Genomic DNA, 20,081 nt, shown 5'->3' on the forward strand with positions numbered 1-20,081 from the left:
TTAGACACTTCTTGTTAAAAATTTTATTTCAAGTCGTTCATTTGGGTTTTTCACGATCAATTAGTACCACAGTACAGAACTATAACTAGTCTAAGACACGCTTCTGTCATCGCCCCATCTCCCCAAAAACACTTTTCAAACATTTCTCGTTAAAATTTTTATTTCAAGTCATTCATTTGGGTTTTTCGCAAGCAATACGTGCCACAGTACAGCACTATCACTAGTCTAAGACATCCACTCTGTTATCGCCCCACCCCCCCCCCAAAAAAAAAATATTTTCAGACATTTCTTGTTAAAAATTCTATTTCAAGTCATTCATTTTGGTTTTTCCCAAGCAATGTGTGCCACAGTACAGAACTACAACTACTCTAAGACACGCTTCTGTCATCGCCCCATCTCCCCGAAAACACTTTTCAGACATTTCTCCTTAAAAATTTTATTTCAAGTCATTTATTTGGGTTTTTCAAAAGGAATTCGTGCCACTTTACAGAACTATAAATACTCTAAGACACGCTGCTGTCCTCGCCCCATCTCCCCAGAAACACTTTTCAGACATTACTCGTTAAAATTTTTATTTTAAGTCATTCATTTGGGTTTTTCGCAAGCAATTCGTGCCACAGTACAGCACTATCACTAGTCTAAGACATCCACTCTGTCATCGCCCAATCCCCACCAAAAAAAACAATTTTCAGACATTTCTTGTTAAAAATTCTATTTCAAGTCATCCATTTTGGTTTTTCACAGGCAATTCATGCCACAGTACAGAACTATAACTACTCTAAGACACGCTTCTGTCATCGCCCCATCTCCCCAAAAACGCTTTGTAGACATTTCTCGTTAAAAATTCTATTTCAAGTCATTCATTTGGGTTTTCACAAGCAATTCGTACCACAGTACTGAACTATAACTAGTCTAAGACACCCTTCTGTCATTACCCCATCTCCCCAAAAACTCTTTTCAGACATTTCTTGTTAAAACTTTATTTTCAACTAATTCACCCGGGTTTTCGAAAAGCAATTCGTGCCACAGTACAGCACTATCACTAGTCTGAGACATCCAATCTGTCGTCGCCCCATCCCCCCAAAAACAATTTTTAGACATTTCTCGTTAAAATTTTTATTTCAAGTCATTAATTTGGGTTTTTCAAAAGGAATTTGTGCCACAGTACAGAATTATAACTACTCTAAGACACGCTGCTGTCCTCGCCCCATCTCCCCAAAAACACTTTTCAGACATTTCTTGTTAAAACTTTATTTTCAAGTTATTCATTTGGGTTTTTCACAAGCAATTTGTGCCTCAGTACAGAACTATAATTACTCTAAGACACGCTGCTGTCCTTGCCCCATCTCCCCAAAAACACTTTTCAGACATTTCTTGTCAAAACTTTATTTTCAAGTAATTCATCCAGGTTTTCGCAAGCAATTCATGCCAGAGTACAGTATTATAATTAGTCTAAGACATCCACTCTGTCATCGTCCCATCCCCCCAAAAACACTATTCAGACATTTCTTGTTAAAAATTTTATTTCAAGTCGTTCATTTGGGTTTTTCACGATCAATTTGTACCACAGTACAGAACTATAAATACTCTAAGACACGCTTCTGTCATCGCCCCATCTCCCCAAGAACACTTTTCAGACATTTCTTGTCAAAACTTTATTTTCAAGTAATTCATCCGGGTTTTCGCAAGCAATTCATGCCAGAGTACAGCATTATAACTAGTCTAAGACATCCACTCTGTCATCGTCCCATCCCCCCAAAAACACTATTCAGACATTTCTTGTTAAAAATTTTATTTCAAGTCGTTCATTTGGGTTTTTCACGATCAATTCATACCACAGTCCAGAACTATAACTACTCTAAGACACGCTTCTGTCATCGCCCCATCTCCCCAAAAACACTTTTCAAACATTTCTCGTTAAAATTTTTATTTCAAGTCCTCCATTTGGGTTTTTCGCAAGCAATACGTGCCACAGTACAGCACTATCACTAGTCTAAGACATCCACTCTGTCATCGCCCCCACCCCCCACCCAAAAAAAAACTATTTTCAGACATTTCTTGTTAAAAATTCTATTTCAAGTCATTTATTTTGGTTTTTCACAAGCAATGTGTGCCACAGTACAGAACTACAACTACTCTAAGATACGCTTCTGTCATCGCCCCATCTCCCCGAAAACACTTTTCAGACATTTCTCCTTAAAAATTTTATTTCAAGTCATTTATTTGGGTTTTTCAAAAGGAATTCGTGCCACTTTACAGAACTATAACTACTCTAAGACAAGCTGCTGTCCTCTCCCCATCTCCCCAGAAACACTTTTCAGACATTACTCGTTAAAATTTTTATTTCAAGTCATTCATTTGGGTTTTTCGCAAGCAATTCGTGCCACAGTACAGCACTATCACTAGTCTAAGACATCCACTCTGTCATCGCCCAACCCCCACACAAAAAAAACAATTTTCAGACATTTCTTGTTAAAAATTCTATTTCAAGTCATCCATTTTGGTTTTTCACAAGCAATTCATGCCACAGTACAGAACTATAACTACTCTAAGACACGCTTCTGTCATCGCCCCATCCCCCCAAAAACAATTTTCAGACGTTTCTCGTTAAAATTTTATTTCAAGTCATTCATTTAGGTTTTCGAAAGCAGTTCATGCCAGAGTACAGAACTATAACTAATCTAAGACATCCACTCTGTCATCGCCCCCATCTCCCCAAAAACACTTTTCAGACATGTATTGTTATAAATTTTAATTCAATTCATTCATTTGGTTTTTTCAAAATCAATTCGTGCCACAGTACAGAACTATAACTACTCTAAGACAAACTTTTGTCATCGCCCCATCTCCCCAAAAACGCTTTTCAGACATTTCTCGTTAAAAAATTCTATTTTAAGTCATTCATTTGGGTTTTTAACAAGCAATTCGTGCCAGAGTACTGAACTATAACTAGTCTAAGACACCCTTCTGTCATCACCCCATCCCCCAAAAACACTTTTTCAGACATTTCTTGTTAAAACTTTATTTTCAACTAATTCACCCGGGTTTCGAAAAGCAATTCATGCCAGAGTACAGCACTATAACTAGTCTAAGACATCCACTCTGTCATCGCCCCATCTCCCAAAAAATACTTTTCAGACATTTCTTGTTAAAAATTTTATTTCAAGTCATTCATTTGGGTTTTTCGTAAGCAATTCGTGCCATTTTTCAGCACTAACACTAGTCTGAGACATCCAATCTGTCATCGCCCCATCCCCCCAAAAACAATTTTCAGACATTTCTCGTTAAAAATTTTATTTCAAGTCATTCATTGGGGTTTTTCAAAAGGAACTCGTACCACGGTACAGAACTATAACTACTCTAAGACACGCTGCTGTCCTCTCAAAGTATTCGCAAATGCTAAACCCTTTTTTAGAGCTATGATCGCAATGAATGGTACCTGTTATCAGACAAAAATGCCAATTGCCAAAAAATAAATAAAAAATAAAACCCTCCTGTGCAAAAAATTTTAAATTGACAACATTGTTCAAACATCACTTGTGTATTATACAGAACACATCGAAGTATTCGCAAATGCTAAACCCTTTTTTTACACCTTAATAGGATCAAATTCGCAAATGCTAAACCCTTTTTAGAGCTATGATCGCAATGAATGGTACCTGTTATCAGACAAAAATGTCAATTGCCAAAAAAAAAAAATAAAAAATAAAACCCTCCAGTGCAAAAAATTTTAAATTGACAAAATTGTTCAAACATCACTTGTGTATTATACGGAACACATCAAAGTATTCGCAAATGCTAAACCCTTTTTTTCCACCTTAATAGGATCAAATTCGCAAATGCTAAACCCTTTTTAGAGCTATGATCGCAATGAATGGAACCTGTTATCAGAAAAAAATGCCAATTACCAAAAAAAAAACAAAAAAAAAAAAAAAAAACCAGTCTAATTCTCTTATACAACCTTTACCATAGATACATGCTCTGGAAAGGTGCCATGGAACGTAATTTCCCCAAATAGCACAGGAAGGAACATAATCGGCTCGAAATGGAATGTACTACTCTACTCTCTTGTGACCACCTAAATCAGCTAAAACTTTACCTTTGTCCTAATTAGGATTCACCCTTCCCCATACTGTTGATCAATATTAACTCAAAATATTATGTCAAAAAAATTTTTTTTTGATTATCTTTACCCTTTTTACCTGAAATTTTATTTAGGCGTTCTGATCTATGCTGAAGAAAGTGGTTCTTCTTCAGAAACACTACGAATGGGCTGTGCTGTTATTGCCGCCTCCTATGCTGAAAAGCATGGCCTCCTCCTCGTTGTTACAGAAGACTTGGGTGTTAATGTTTTTAGGTGTGCCACTGATGGTGCTCTAGATGAAATTAGTCGAGTAAGTACCTCAATTTCAGATGAGATGTTAAACTTATAAAGGAAAGTATGTATGGTATTTGTATCGGCTAAAAGAAGCTTATCAAAACATAAGATAAACGAAAACATTATAAGAAAATTTCAAAATTAAATGGTTGGAAAGGTGGGGAAGAGGATGGTACACTGTTCTTCATATTCATTTGAGTTTAGGTCTCGCCGGGGTTGCACGAGATCAAACAAGATTCTGGGCTCTTATTACCCTCCCCCCCCCCCAACAGAATTAGTTAATGATAGTTTAACATATTACTAACCTCTTAAATAAGAAGATGATCTGTTTGTCACTTGGTTGCTCATACCAGCCACAATATCTGTTCAACAGACGATCCCTAAGAAGTCGAAGGACCTTCATGGTGGTCCATATACAACTCTATATAGAAGAAGAATAAAAAGGTTCAGTGCTTATTTTTGTATCAGAGGCAACGCTATAGCTAGACCCCGGCGCCAAGCCGATGAGGGAAGACCGGTGGCGGCGGGGCTAAAACTGCGCGCCACCGCCACGCCGCCGGTAAGATGTCGGTGGCGCGCCGCTGGCACGATCAATATTGACCGCAAACATTAATGTTTTCATCAGTCTTTCTCAAATCACAGCTTAGATTTACAACAGATTCGAGCCTATTTATGAGTTTAAAACTTCGCAAGTCGCTGGCTGGAAACAAGTCTTCTTCGTTATTCATCAAGAGAAGTATAAATCTGGTAGAAACAAAATGGCTGTGGCGTTTCAGAACTCTTGCATAATACGATAATACGACTAGTTGAAGTATCTATTAGCTATGTATTCTTAACATAAATAATTATAAAAATTAGTAGTTTTTTTTCATCGAGCATTACTGCATACAAAACTTCAAATACCATATCACAAAATTCGTTAGTTATCTGGGTAAAAACTTTTAATGTAATTTTGAACTTAGAAGCTTAATTTTTTCATAATGCCCTTTGCCTACATCTGTTTTGTCACCTTTAAAACAGTTGAAATGGGCGACTTTGATATAGTTTTTTTTTGCTCTTTTGGATTCCGAAAAAGCCTTCTTGTATTAAAAACTTGTTTTAATAACAATTTTAAAAAAATACATTTTAAAGTTGTTTTTTTTTGGCTTCTTTATAGAATATATGTCATGTAGGCTAAGGCTGAACTGCTGCTTTTTTATTGTTTTTGGCTGCTCTTTTGGATATTATTCATTTTTTCTTTTGGGGATTCATTCCAAATTATAAACTCATAAATACCTACTATCAGTCAAATTATAAACTGCATGTAAAAGTAGTAAATTTATCAAGATGAAAAATACATGATGAACACTTCACATGAGAACACTTCAATTACAATGAAACAAAAAACACTTAATGGTTTATTCGGTATGAAGAAAAATGAAGTGCCAGCTATTTTCTTAGGTAAAAAATGAAAAGTTCATCCATTTTAAAGGTAATTAAATGAAATGATATGCAGACTGAAGTAGCTCCAGGAAGATGTTGAGATTCTCTTCCTAGTTCGTCACTTTTAATCCAAGCAAAATATTAGGACACTTAGTATCAGTTATTGAGTTTAAGCTTTGATTTCCAAATGCTCACAAAAATTACCAAATTTAAGAAAGTTGCAACAATAAGTCATCTGTGGTCAAAATACTCCAGGACTCCTCTTTGATCCCCACCCAGACTCAAAGCTTCTGCTATGGTCATATCCATCAAAATCTCCAAAGAGATTCTTTTTGAAATAGCTTTTAAGCATATTTGGGGGCATTTAGCGCTGTTTGCTTTTCTTCTAGTCTTTGAAAAAAGTGTTTTAATATTCCAAATGTTACATTTGTTATATTTGTGGATATTTTTGGTCATCATTTGTGGGGTGATCGAATTTTTTAAACCACTGTAGATACGTAAGAACGTTGCAACATCTAGTACCCTGAGGTCATAAGACTGTCAAAGACTCCTCCTTGAACCTCCCAAATTGAAAGCTTTTATTATGACCTGGCTTTTTAATGTAACTTGGGCACTGGACCAAGGGCGCCATTGTCACTCGAGCGCAACGTTAGGTGGGGATGTCGATATCGCTTTCGTCACACCAATTCATTTTAGTGTGAATCTGCCTGGTACTTATGAATTAATGTTTCCAAAGTAAACCCGTTTCATCAATAAGAAAAAAAATGGGTTGGACACATATATCCCTTTCCCTTTGGACGAATAAACTATGCAAGTGCTGTATCAAGTATAACTCGCGAAAATCTTGTAAATTTTTGTCAACTTTTAAACATTTTGGCATCCCTGCTTTCAATAAAAAAAAATCAAGGTACTATCACTTAAATATAATAAATCCCTATGCCCCCCCCCCTGGATGCCATCTTGATAGGATACCGTCTCTGCTTTTAACAAAAAAAAATAATTAACTTATTGGCATCCCTGCTTTCAAAAAAAAATCGAGGTATTATCATTTAAGTATGATAGCTCGCTACCCCCCTCCCCCTTCTGGATACCACCTTGATAGGATGCCGTCTCTGCTTTAAATTAAAAAAATTAACTTTTTGGCATCCCTGCTTTCAATAAAAAAAAATAGATATTATCATTTAAATGTAATACCTCCCTACCCCCCCCCCCTCTCGATACCACCTTGATAGAATACCGTCTTAGCTTTACATTAGAAAAATAATTTACTTAATAATTAACTAGGTCACTATATGGTTCAAACAACCACGCAAAATAACGTTAAACAGCTTAGTGTTCCTTGAAAAAAAAATTAAGGATATGAGTAAAGGGGTACAAAGACAACAACAAAAATGCCGAAATTATTCAGATATACCTCAAATTATTGAAAAACTGAGTCGTAGATGTGCTATGGCATTCAATAAGATCCAAATAATCTAATTAAAAAGGAGCAGACACAAAAGCCAAATTAAGCCAATAGCCTATGAGAAATCGCATAATATCCAAGACAATGAACACGTCCCGGGCCCTGGGTCTGTAAAAATATGTCAATGGTTTCCCAGCGAATTCGATATAATTTTCTTTTGTCTCTACTTTAAACGAAAAAAATAATTATCTTTTTGGCATCCCTGCTTTCAGTAAAAAAAAAGAGGTATTATCATTTAAAAATGATAGCCCCCTATCCCCCCTCCCTATAGGCAATAATTTACAATTTATTTATGAATCATATTTTGGGGGTAACTTCCGTTTCCATCTTTAATTCCCCAACCTTGTACATAGCTTAGTCTGTAGCTAAATTATGTCTCAATAGAAGGTTTTTTTTTGGGGGGTGGGGGGTAAAAATGTTTCAAAAAGAAGATTGTATTTTCTATCAGGCGTTCAACAATTGAGTATTAAACATTAAGAAAATCTTATCTAAAAACAGCAAAAGAAAAAAAAATCTGCAAACTCACAATTCAGCTGTAGAAACAATCTGTCGGCTGTCAATTTCCAAATCCAACTGAAGGCTGAAGATGTATAGTAGTGAATGTGTTCTATAATTCTATTCATTTTGAAAATAAAGTTCTTGACTAGGAATGATGTAAGAAATAGCGATTGGGAAACTGCATTCGAAATTATTTAAACTCATTTCGTAAAGACGATACTTTTTTTGTCAACATATGAAGAACTGTGTATATTGCAATATTTGCAATTGCATATTGCATCTGTCTGGCTTTTAAGCAAAGTGACAAAAGAGACGAAAATTAACTAACAAGAGAGTAGTGAAGAATTATGGTATGTAAAGTAATATTTGGCAGGGAAAGTCACTGGTGATAAATCGCTAGGGGTAGCACCGTGATTACCTGATTGTCGGGGATTCGGGGAACTAATTTGTTTTCCGGGGTGACGCATAGATTTTCGGGTAAATGCCCAAAAATTCAGGGATAGTGCAAGCCCTGCTTGATTTCTAATCAGGAAAATCAAAATACTAAACCACACGAGAAGGAAAAGCTCCGACTTTACGGTTGACGCTATAAAGAACTGCCGCAAAATTAATTTAAAGTCGACCAAACGCCACCACCTCTGCCGGCGGTGGCGCGCCTGATGCGCGCTGGCGGCGTTCTGACACTTGGGCAGCGGTCGACCGGGCCTCTCGTCGGCGGCGTTCGGTCGATCCACCGGCACGGCACCGGGGTCTAGCTATAGCGTTGCCTATAGTGAAGGCCATAAGGCTTCAATATTTTATTATTTATTATTTATTGTTTTCCCCAGAGAAGCTTCATATGGAAAGGATAGTCGTATAAACTTAGGAGGGGGCTCATTCGATTGGAAATCGGAAATTCTAGTGCCTTTTTAAGAGTCAAAAGTGATCGGAACGCAACTAGCTCCCCGACGCCCTATTCTCCCCAAATACATCAAATCAAAAATTTGAGATAGCCATTGTGTTCAAAATCCTCCAAAGATCAGAAAACAAAACTCTGGCTTCGACACAGTCCCCCGGAGACCCTGGGTTTTAGTGGCAGAAGTGGTCGTAAAAACTTTGGAGAAAGCTCATTTGATTGGAAATTGAAGTTTTTAGTGTCCATTTTAAGAGTCAAAAGAAATCGAAGGGCAACTAGCCACTCCAACCCCTCTTTTTCTCTAAATGCCTCCGATCAAAATTTTGAGCCATTTTGTTCAAAGTACTCCAAAGATCAGAAAATAAAACTCCAGGGTCGAACGAAACAAACCCCCAGAGCCCAGGGGCAAGTGTTGTAAGTTATGCCCGGGGGGTATATAAGGTATTTATGGAAGACGTCTTTCATAAGAAACTTTAGAGGCGGCTCATTTCATTTGAAACTGAAAGTTTTAGTTCCCTTTTTAAGAGTCAAAAGTCATCGGAGGGCAACTAGCATTCAAAACCCTCCAAAGATCAGAAAACGAAACTCCAGGGTCAACACAACCCCACAGACCCCAGTGGCAAGTGTTGTAAGCTATGCCAAGGGGGCATAAGGGTTTTTATGGAAGGGGTTGTCGTATAAACTTTGAAATACATGGAAGGGGTGATCATATAAACTTTGGAGGACGCTCATTTGATTGGAAATTGACAGTCCTAGTTCCCTTTTTAAGAGTAAAAAATGATCGAAGGGCAACTAGCCCCCCCATGCTCTCTTTCATCCAAATCCTTCCGATAAACAATTTCGAAGTAGCAATTTTGTTCAAAATAGTCCAAAGATCATGTAACAGTGCCTCCGGTGTGGAAACAACCTCCCAGAGCCTGGGTGCGACGATTGCAAGTTGCACCCCTCGGGCTTATAAGGTTTTTTATGGAAGGGCCGGTCTTATAAACTTTGGAGGAGGTTCATTTGATTGGAAACTGAAAGTTCTAGTTTTTGTTTTTTAAGAATCAAAAGTGACTGTAGGGCAACTAGCTTACCGCCACGTAGTCTTTTCTCCAAATGCATCTGATCAAAATTTTGAGTCCATTTTGTTCAAAATACTCATGAAGACACAAATAGTTTTCACTGCAAGCCTCTTCGAGACACAAATATATTTCACTACAAACAAGAGTTTGGCTTCTGTCCGCTTCCCTAACTGTAAAGGTCTGAAGCCTACTGCGTAATTGGCGCTTGGAGTATTGGAAAGAACTAATGAAATAAAACGGAATATTTGACGCATAAGATATTAATTGCTGAAAGCTCATCGGTTTAAGATTTTATTTCACTGTAGTTTTCATTTTATTTTCAATGTTGTACCAAGTACAAAAGAAAATCTTTGTAATACAATTTATTTTCAGTAAAGCACGAATGATGTAGAAGGCTATAGGTTTTTACAGTTAGAGAAGGAGACAGTGACCAATTTCTTGTTTGTAGTGATTAATGTTTGTTTTAAGCTTGATTTGCATATATAATTCAAGTTTTAATCGTTTTAATATTTATCTATTCGTTTATATTAGTACCTGTTGTATTTTTGTTTGCTACGATTCTTTATTTAATTTCTGTTCCTTTTGGTTCATTTATTCTTTTAAAGATATATTTATTTATTTATCTTAGTACCTATTGTATGTTTTTTTGCTATCATTCTTTATTTAATTTCTCTTTGTTTTGGGTTTCGTTTATTCTTTAGTAGTAATTAATTTAAAAAACTTTTTCCACGAAACAAGTTTTTCAATTTAAAGTAAAGAATTCCATTAATCCAAAAATTGGCAGAAATAAAGTCAAATAATCTCCAAGCCTAAAACTACCACAAATCACCACCATTAAATAAATGAAACCCAAGAAGAACAAAAATCATAGGCAACGCAATAGTGTTGCCTAAGTAAAGAACGATGTTGGCACAATGTATAATTATTTTTTTTCCAGACCAGGGCACTTTGTATCGAAGGAGCTGTCGTAAAAACTTGGAAAAGGGCTCATTCGTTTGGAAATTGAAATGGCTAGTGTCCTTTTTAATCGTCGAAAGTGATTGGAAGGCAACCAACACCCATTCTTAGCCCACCATTTCCCCAAACACATCCAATCAAAATTTTAAGATAGCCATTTTGTTCAACGTAGTTGATTTTCATATAGAAAAAATGTTTTTGAGGAGGATACTCCCCTCGCAGCCCTCAGGGCAAGGGTTGTAAGTTACGCCCAGGGGCATATAAGGTTTTTATGGAAAACTTTGTCGTAGAAACTTCAAAAAGGGCTCATTCGATTGGAAATTCAAAGGGCTAGTGCCCTTTTTAATAGTCGAAAGTGATTGGAAGGCAACTAAAACCCCTTCCACGCCAACCATATCCCAAACACAGGCAATCAAAATTTTGAGCTATTCGTTTCGTTCAAAGTAGTTAAAAGTTTTGGAAATTAGTTCTTTTAGGATGATAACCCCTTCAGAGCCGTCAGGGCAAGGGTTGTAAGTCATACCATGAGGGCATATAAGGTTTTTATAGAAAATGTTGTCGTAGAAGCTTAACAAAAATCATTTGATAGGAAATTGAAAGGGCTAGTGCCCTTTTTAAGAGTCGAAAGTGATTGGAGAGCAACTAACCCACCTCTCACGCCCACCATTTACCCAAACACATCCAATTAAAATTTTGAGATAGCTATTTTCTTCAACGTTGTTGAAAATTCTGGAAATTATTATTTTGAGGATGACAAACCCCCCAAACCCCTCAGGGTAAGGGTTGCTAGTTATGCCCTGGGGGCATAGAAGATTTATAGATAGCATTTTTGTACAGACTTCAAAAAGGGCTTTTTCGATTGGAAATTGAAATAGCTAGTGCTCTTTTTAATAGTAGAAAGTTATTGGAGGGTAACTAACCCCCCTCTCACGCCCACCATTTCCCCAAACACATCCAATCAAAATTTTGAAATAGCCATTTTATTCAACCCAGATGAAAGTTCTGGAAATTAGGTTTTTGATGATGACAACCCCAACCCCCTCAGCCTTCAAGGCAATGGTTGTAAGGTTTGGCCTGGGGGCATATAAGTTTTTTTTATAGAAAATGTTGTCGTAGAAACTTCAAAAAAGGCTCATTCAATTGAATATTGAAAAGGCTAAGGCCATTTTTAATAGGCTAGTGGAAACTGATTGGAGGGCAACTATCCCCCCTCTCACGCACACCATTTCCTCAAAGGTATCCAATCAAAATTTTGAGATAGCCATTTTTTCAACGTAGTTGAAAGTTCTGGATATTTTGTCTTTAAGGATGATAGTCAACAGTGATTGGAGAAAAACTAACCCCCCTCCCATGCCCACCATTTCCCCAAACACATACACTAAAAATTTATGTTCAAGATAGCCATTTTGTTCAACGTAGTTGAAAGTCCGGAAATGATGTCTTTGAGGATGAGACTCCCCCAACAGCCCTCAGCGCAAGGGTTGTAAGTTATGCCCTGGGGGCATATAAGTTTTTATAGAAAGTGTTGTCGTAGAAACTTGAAAAAAGGGCTCATTCGATTGGAAATTGAAAGCGCTAGTGCCCTATTTAATAATCAAAAGTGGTTGGAGGGCAACTAACGCCCCTCTCACGCCAACTACTTCCCCAAACACATCCAATTAAAATTTTGAGATGGACATTTTATTCAACGTAGTTGAAAGTTCTGGAAATTATGTCTTTGCCAGCGTTGTCGTAGAAACTTCAAAAAGGACTCATTCAGTTCGGAATTGAGAGGGCTAGTGCCCTTATTAATAGTCAAAAGCGATGGGAGGGCGAATGCCCCCCCCCCCCCACCATACCCATCATTTCCCCAAACACTTCCGATCAACATTTTGATATAGCAATTTTGTTGAACGCAGTTGAAGGGTCCGGAAACTATATTTTTGAGTACAACATCCCCCCCACAGCCCTCGAGGCATAGGTTGTAAGTTATACCCTGGGGGCATATAATGTCATACAGAAAGTGTTGTCGTAAAAACTTCAAAAAGGGCTCTTTTGACTGGAAATTGAGAGGGCTATTGCCCTTTTTAAAAGTCGAAAGTAATCAGAGGGAGAATCGCCCCCCCCCCTCCCCTGACCATTATTTCCCCAAACATTTCCGATGAATGTTTTGATATGGCCATTTTGTTCAACGTAGTTGAAAGGTCTGGAAATTATGTCTTTGAGGATGACAGCCCTCACCCTATAGCCCTCGCGAAAAGGCTCGTAATTTATACCCTTGGGGCATATAACGTTTTTATGGAAAGTTTTGTCGTAGAACCTTCAAAAAGGGCTCATTCGATTGGAAATTGAGAGGACTAGTGCCTTTTTTACTAGTCGAAAGGCATCAGAGGGCAAATGTCTCCCTCCACGTCATTTTCCCAAACACTTCCAATCAAAATTTTGATATAGCCATTTTGTTAAGCCTATCAGAAAGGTCCGGAAATTATGTCTTTGAGAATAACAAATCCCCCCAGCCCTCAGGGCAATGGTTGTAAGTTATACCCTGGGGACATATAGGGTTTTTATAGAAAGTATGGTCATATAAACTTAAAAGGAGACTTATTGGATTGGTAATCAGACGCTCTAGTGTTCCTTTTAAGACTCAAAGTCATCAGAGGAGAGAGAGATCCTCTCCCCCCTACACACATGTTGTATTGCCCCAAAATGGGTCTAATAGAAATTTTGAGATAGCGATTTTATTCAAAATAGTCTAAATATCATATAACAAGGCTTTTGGGGTTGTAACAAACCCCAGAGATTAGGAGCAGGGGTTGTAAGTTATGCCCAGGGGTATTAAAGGTTGTCATTGAAGGGATGGTTTGTTTAACTTCAGAAGAGGCTCAGTCTTTCTCCCTGAAAAAGACTATGTCAGTATAAAAAGAACAGAAATTAATCAAAAAAACTTTTTCCACAAAATAAGTTTTTCAAAAAAAAAGTAAAGAACTCATTAAACCAAAAATGAAAAAAATAGAATCAAACAATCTACCAAGCATACAACTACCACAAATCAGTATCAATAAATAGAAGAAACCCAAAACAGAAATTAAAATAAGTCAAAATCAAAACGAGCAGAAATTAATCTGTATAGGGTTCTAAACCCTATGTTTTCTAAGAGCCAGAATATAATTTGTACTTTACTGAAAAAAGTTCTTTTAAATGTTTTCACTTTCATAACTTTAAGAAATCAAAAATTAATTCGGATATTAAGGAATAAACATCAGCATATATATATTAAGCTGACAATGCACATTTTTTTCAGTAAATTCATTTGAATTTTTTGTTCAGTAAAGCAGAGTCAGTAAAAAAAGACGGTCATTTGTTTTGTTTTAGTAAATGGAAAATTAATTCCTTGTCTTGAGAAGGCATGGGGGTATTAAATGATTCCTGGAGCGTATCTCCTCTACCAAGTTCCATGATAAAACTATAATAGGTTTGACCTATCTAGCTATTAATTTAAAAACTTTTTCCCCCAAAACAGGTTTTTCAAAGAAAAATAAAGAGCTCCATTAGTAGAGAAGCCCTAATATCTCCGATCGCCCACCCCTGCTGCCACCTACAACTTTTTTCACATAATTTATGTCTGTTTGTTGTCAGTGAGAATGAAAAAACAGGAACTTTCTCACATTTATGTCTGTTTTCTTGGATGCTTATGTTTGTTGGTCGATTTATTTGATGTTTTTCATGGATGATTTATGGATTTTGTCAGAGAGAATTAAAAAACAGTATTTTTCTCACTTGAAAAACATGAATTGTGTCACGTTCATGGATGTTTTTATGTTCTTTGTCAGTGAGACTGAAAAACAAGGAACTTTCTCACATTTAGGTCTGGCTTATGGTTTTCGTCAGTGAGAATGGATAAACAGGAACTTTCTCACTTTCATGGATTATTGATTCATTAATCAAATTGTTTCCTGGCAAGGTTAATTAATGTCTGACAGATGACGTCAAGTTAATTAATGTCTTTAATGTATTTCCAAAGAGAATGTTTCCGAGGCACAGTTTAGATCACACATGAAAGATGATGTCATGATTGATTGATTGACATGAAAGGGGAATTAATTTGTTGTTTCTAAAGAGAATTGATTTGACACGAAAGGGAATTAATTTGTTGTTTCTAAAGAGAACTGTCTCCAAGCGAATGTTTAGATCTTAGCGATGAATTGTTTTAGCGCGGGAATCAGGTTTCTTAGTAATTTGAAATGTGTCAGCGCAGAGATGCCAAACAAAAGGAACACGCTGAAATTACGTTTAGGGATTATTTGGGCGAAGCCGTTTTAGCCATGTTATGGAATTATTTCGGCGAAACAGTTAGAGACATTTTAAAAGATGATTTAAAAGATGATTTTAGAAGAGAATTTGAGGGTGAAACTCTGTGGTCGTTATAATACACAAGTTTCATTTGAACAGCGTCGTGAGGTCCCCTACCCCAACCCCAAAGGGTTTCGATCCTCTTACCCCAACCCCGAAGGAAGCCCCCGGTGCTCAAAGGTCCCCAAAGCTCCCAAAGGGCCCCCGGACCCCCAAAGGCCATCCCCAGACCCCCAAAGGCCCTCCCCGGACCCCCAAAGGCCCTACCCCAGTCCCCAAAGGTCCACAGGGCTCCCAAAGGGCCACCCGGCCCTAAAGGGCCCCCCAGACCCCCAAAGGTCCCCCAGGCTCCCAAAGGGCCCCCGGACCCCCAAAGGGCCCCCCCAGACCCCCAAAGGCCTATCGGACTCCCAAAAGACCACCGGGCTCCCAAAGGGCCCCCCGGACCCCCAAAGGCCCTCACCCGGTCCCCAAAGGTCCACCGGGCGCCCAAAGGACCAATCGACCCTCAATGCCCCCCAGACCCCCAAAGGCCCTCCTCGGACCCCCAAAGGCCCACCGGGCTCCCAAAAGACAACCGGGCTCCCAAAGGGCCCCCCGGACCCCCAAAGGCCCTCACCCGGTCCCCAAAGGAACACCCGGCCCTAAAGGGCCCCCCCAGGCCCCCAAAGGACCCCCATCCCCCCAAAGGCCCCTGAGCTCCCATTTTTTAATACTTTTTATGGCTTTATTATATCTTTTGAGAACAAGTTCTTTTAATAATGTCCATCCTAAACCCATTTTACAAGTTGGTTTCTCCACGTTTATGTTAGGTTAGATTTGATTCGCTTATCATGAGCGCTTATGATATGCCAACCAAATCTAACCCAACTTAAACGGGGAGACACCTAACCTCTAACCTAAACAAACCTAATCTAAACAATTGTTTTGGTATTTCTATGCAATATTGTGTAATTTTGTGGTTATGTTAGTTTGGACTAAACTTCAACTCTAACTAAATCTCTAAGCTAATATTTTAGTATAAACCTCTAATATATAACTCTTAAGTAAAACTAAAATAAAAAACAACTATAACTAAAACTTTAAGCTAAGACTCTAAGCTAAAACTATAAACTCTTAACTATAACTAAACTAAACGAAACTTCAACCCTAACTAAAACTCTAATCTAAGACTTTAAGGTAAAACTCAAAACTATTAACTAAAACTAAACTAAACTAAAACTCTAAAAAAAACTGTAAGATAAGACTCTAAGCTAAAACGCTAAACTTTTAACTAAAACTAAACTAAACTAGAACTTCAACAAAAACCCTAAGATAAGAATCTAAGCTAAAAACTCTAAAATCATAACTAAAACTAAGATAAAATGTAACAATAACAAAAACACTATGATAAGATTCTAAGCTAAAATTCTAAACTCTTAACTAAAACTACAATAAACTAGAACTCTAACTAAAACTCTAATCTATAACTCTAAGGTAAAATACCAAACTCTTAACTAAAACTAAACTAAACTACAACTCTAACAAAAACTTTAAGCTAAGACTCTAAGCTAAAAAACTCTAAACTCTTAACTAAAACTAAACTAAACTAAAACTTTAACAAAAACTCTAAGCTAAGATTCTATGATAAAACTCTAAACTCTTAAGTAAACTAAACTAGAACTCTAATAAATACTCTAAACTACTACTCTAAGCTAAAACTCTAAATTCTTAACTATAACTAAACTAAACTTCAACTCTAACTATAACTCTAAGCTAAGACTCTAAGCTAAAACTCTAAACTCTTAACTAAAACTAAACTAAACTGGAACTTCAACAAAAACTCTAAGGAAAAGACTCTAAGCCAAAAACTCTAAACTCTTAACTAAAACTAAAATAAACTAGAACTCTAACAAAAACTCTAAGCTAAGACTCTAAGCTCAAATTCTAAACTCTTAACTAAAACTAAACTAAAATAAAACTCTAACTAGAGCTCTAAGATAACAATCTAAGGTAAAACGCTAAACTCTTAACTAAAATTAAACTAAACTAGAACTCTAACTGAAACTCAAAGGTAAAACATCAAATTCTTAACTAAAATTAAACTAAACTAAAACTCTAACAAAAACTCTAAGCTATGACTCTAAGCTAAAATTCTAAACTCTTAACTAACACTAAACTAAACTAGAACTCTAACTAAAAATCTATGCTAAGACTCTAAGGTAAAACACTAAACTCTTAACTAAAAGTAAACTAAACTAGAACTCTAACTGAAACTCAAAGGTGAAACATCAAATTCTTAACTAAAATTAAACTAAACTAGAACTGTAACAAAAACTCTAAGCTAAGACTCTAAGGTAAAACTCTAAACTCTTAAGTAAAACTAAGCTAAACTATAACTCTAACAAAAACTGTAAGCTAAGACTCAGCTAAAACTCGAAACTCTTAACTAAATCTTAACTAAGCTATAACTTTAAGTAAAACTCTAAGCTTTGACTCTAAGCTAAAACTATAAATTCTTAACTTCAAATAAACTAAACTTTAACTAAAACTCTAAGTTAAGAATCTATGTAGGAACTCTAAACTCTTAACAAAATTTAAACTAAACTATAGATTTAAATAAAACTAAACTAAGACTAAAAGCTTAAAACTCTAAACTCTTAACTATAACTAAGCTAAACTAGAACCCTAATTAATACTTTAATGCTAGTCCAAAACTCCCACCTAAAACTAAACTAAACTAGACCTTCGGCAAAAACACCGACCTAAGACTCTAAGCTAAAAACACTATGCTCAAATCTATAACCGCACTAAACTCGATATCTAATGCAAAATCTAATCTGAGACTCTCAACTAAAATTCTATAATCTTAAGTAAAACTAAAATTAACTAAAACTCTAAGCTAAGTCTCTAAGGTAAAACTTCAAACTCTTAACTGTAACTAAGCTAGGAGTCTAACAAAAACTCTAATCTAAGACTCTAAGGTAAAGCTCTAAACTCTTAACTAAAACTAAACTAAGCTACAACTCTAACAAAAACTCTAAGCTAAGACTCTAAGCTAAGACTCTAAACTCTTAACTAAAACTAAACTAAACTAGAACTCTAATTAAAACTCCAAGTCTAAGCTAAAACTCTAAACTAAACTAGAACTGCAACAAAAAACTCTAAACTAAGACTCTAAGCTAAAAACTCTAAACTCTTAACTAAAACTAAACTAAACTAGAACTCTAAAAAAACCCTAAGATAAGACTCTATGGTAAAACTCTAAACTGTTAACTAAAATTAAACTAAACTAAAACTCTAAGCTAAGAATCTAAGCTAAAAACTCTAAACTCTTAACTATAACTAAACTAAACTAGAACTCTAACAAAAACTCTAATCTAAGACTCTATTATAAAAAACTCTAAACTATTAACTATTACTAAACTAAACTTCAACTTTAACAAAAACTCTAAGCTAAGACTCTAAGCTAAAACTCTAAACTCTTAACTATTACTAAACTAAACTTCAACCTTAACAAAAACTCTAAGCTAAGACTCTAAGCTAAAACTCTAAACTCTTAACTATTACTAAACTAAAATAGAACTTCGACAAAAACTATTCTAAGACTATAATCTAAAAACTATAAACTATTAACTAAAACTAAACTAAACTATAACTATAACTAAAACTCTAATCTAAGACTCTAAGCTAAAATTCTAAACTCTTAACTAAAACTAAACTAAACTAAAACTCTAACTAAATGTCTAAGCTATGATTCTAAGGTAAAACACCAAACTCTTAACTAAAACTAAACTAAACTAGAACTCTAACAAAAACTCTAAGCTAAGACTCGAATCTAAAAATTCAAAACTCTTAACTAAAAGTAAACTAAACTGAAACTATAAGCCAAGTCTCTAAGGTAAAACTCCAAATTCTTAACTATATCTAAACTAAACTAGAACTATAACAAAAACTCTAAGCTAAGACTATAAGCTAAAAATCTAAACTCTTAACTATTACTAAACTAAACTTCAACTCTAACAAAACCTATAAGCTAAGACTCTAATCTAAAACTCTAAACTATTAACTAAAACTAAACTAAACTAAAACTTCAACAAAAACTCTAAGCTAAGACTCTAAGCTAAAAACTCTAAGCTTTTAACTAAAACTAAAATAAACTAGAACTCTAACGAAAACTCTAAGCCAAGACTCTAAGCTAAAAACTCTAAACTCTTAACTAAAACTAAACTAAACTAGAACTCTAACTGAAACTCTAAACTAAGACTCTAATGTAAAACACTAAACTCTTAACTAAAACTAAACTAAACTAGAACTCTAACAAAAACTCTAATCTAAAACTCTAAGCTAAAAAACTCTAAACTCTTAACTAAAACTAAACTAAACTAAAACTCTAAGCTAAGTCTATAAGGTAAAAATCCAAACTCTTAACTATATGTAAACTAAACTAGAACTCAAAACTAAAATAAACTAGTACTCTTACAAAAACTCTAACTAAGACTCTAAGCTAAAACTCTAAACTCTTAGAACTAAACTAGAACTCTAACTAAAACTCTAAGCTAAGACTTTAAGCTAAAAAACTCTAAACTCTAAACTAAAAGTAAAATATACTAGAAATCTAACTGAAACTAAAATTTAAAACATCAAATTATTAACTAAAATTAAACTAAAATTCAACTCTAACAAAAACTATTAGCTAAGACTCTAAGCTAGAAATCTAAACTATTAACTAAAACTAAACTAAACTAGAACTTCAACAAAAACTCTAAGCTAAAAACTCTAAACTCTTAACTAAAACTTAACCAAACTATAACTTTACGTAAAACTCTAAGCTATGACTCTAAGCTAAAACTCTAAATTCTGAACTGTAACTAAAACTAAACTAAACTAGAACTCTAACTAAAACTCTAAGCTAAAACTCTATGGTAAACTCTAAACTCTTAACTAAAACTAAACTAAAATATAACTATAAATTAAACTAAAATTTAGAAAATCAAAATATTAACTAAAATTAAACTAAACTATAACTATAACAAAAAAAACCCTCTAAACTCTTAACAAAAAATAAACTAAACTTCAACTATGCCAAAAACT

At 35.5% G+C, this 20,081-nt stretch overlaps 1 protein-coding gene across 1 annotated transcript in view; it reads left to right on the top strand.

Moving 5' to 3' along the window:
* The window catches only part of LOC148944286 (intraflagellar transport protein 140 homolog), a 254,533-nt gene that overhangs the window by 54,510 nt on the left and 179,942 nt on the right, over positions 1-20,081 (top strand). Inside the window, exon 5 of the mRNA XM_089099895.1 lies at positions 4,219-4,394. Coding sequence (XP_088956021.1) covers positions 4,219-4,394 — 176 coding nt within the window. The remainder of the gene's footprint in view (positions 1-4,218; positions 4,395-20,081) is intronic.

Source organism: Artemia sp. Qi Xiang Cuo, chromosome 14 (assembly GCF_049724085.1).
Source record: "Artemia sp. Qi Xiang Cuo chromosome 14, ASM4972408v1, whole genome shotgun sequence".
NCBI lineage: Eukaryota > Metazoa > Arthropoda > Branchiopoda > Anostraca > Artemiidae > Artemia > Artemia sp. Qi Xiang Cuo.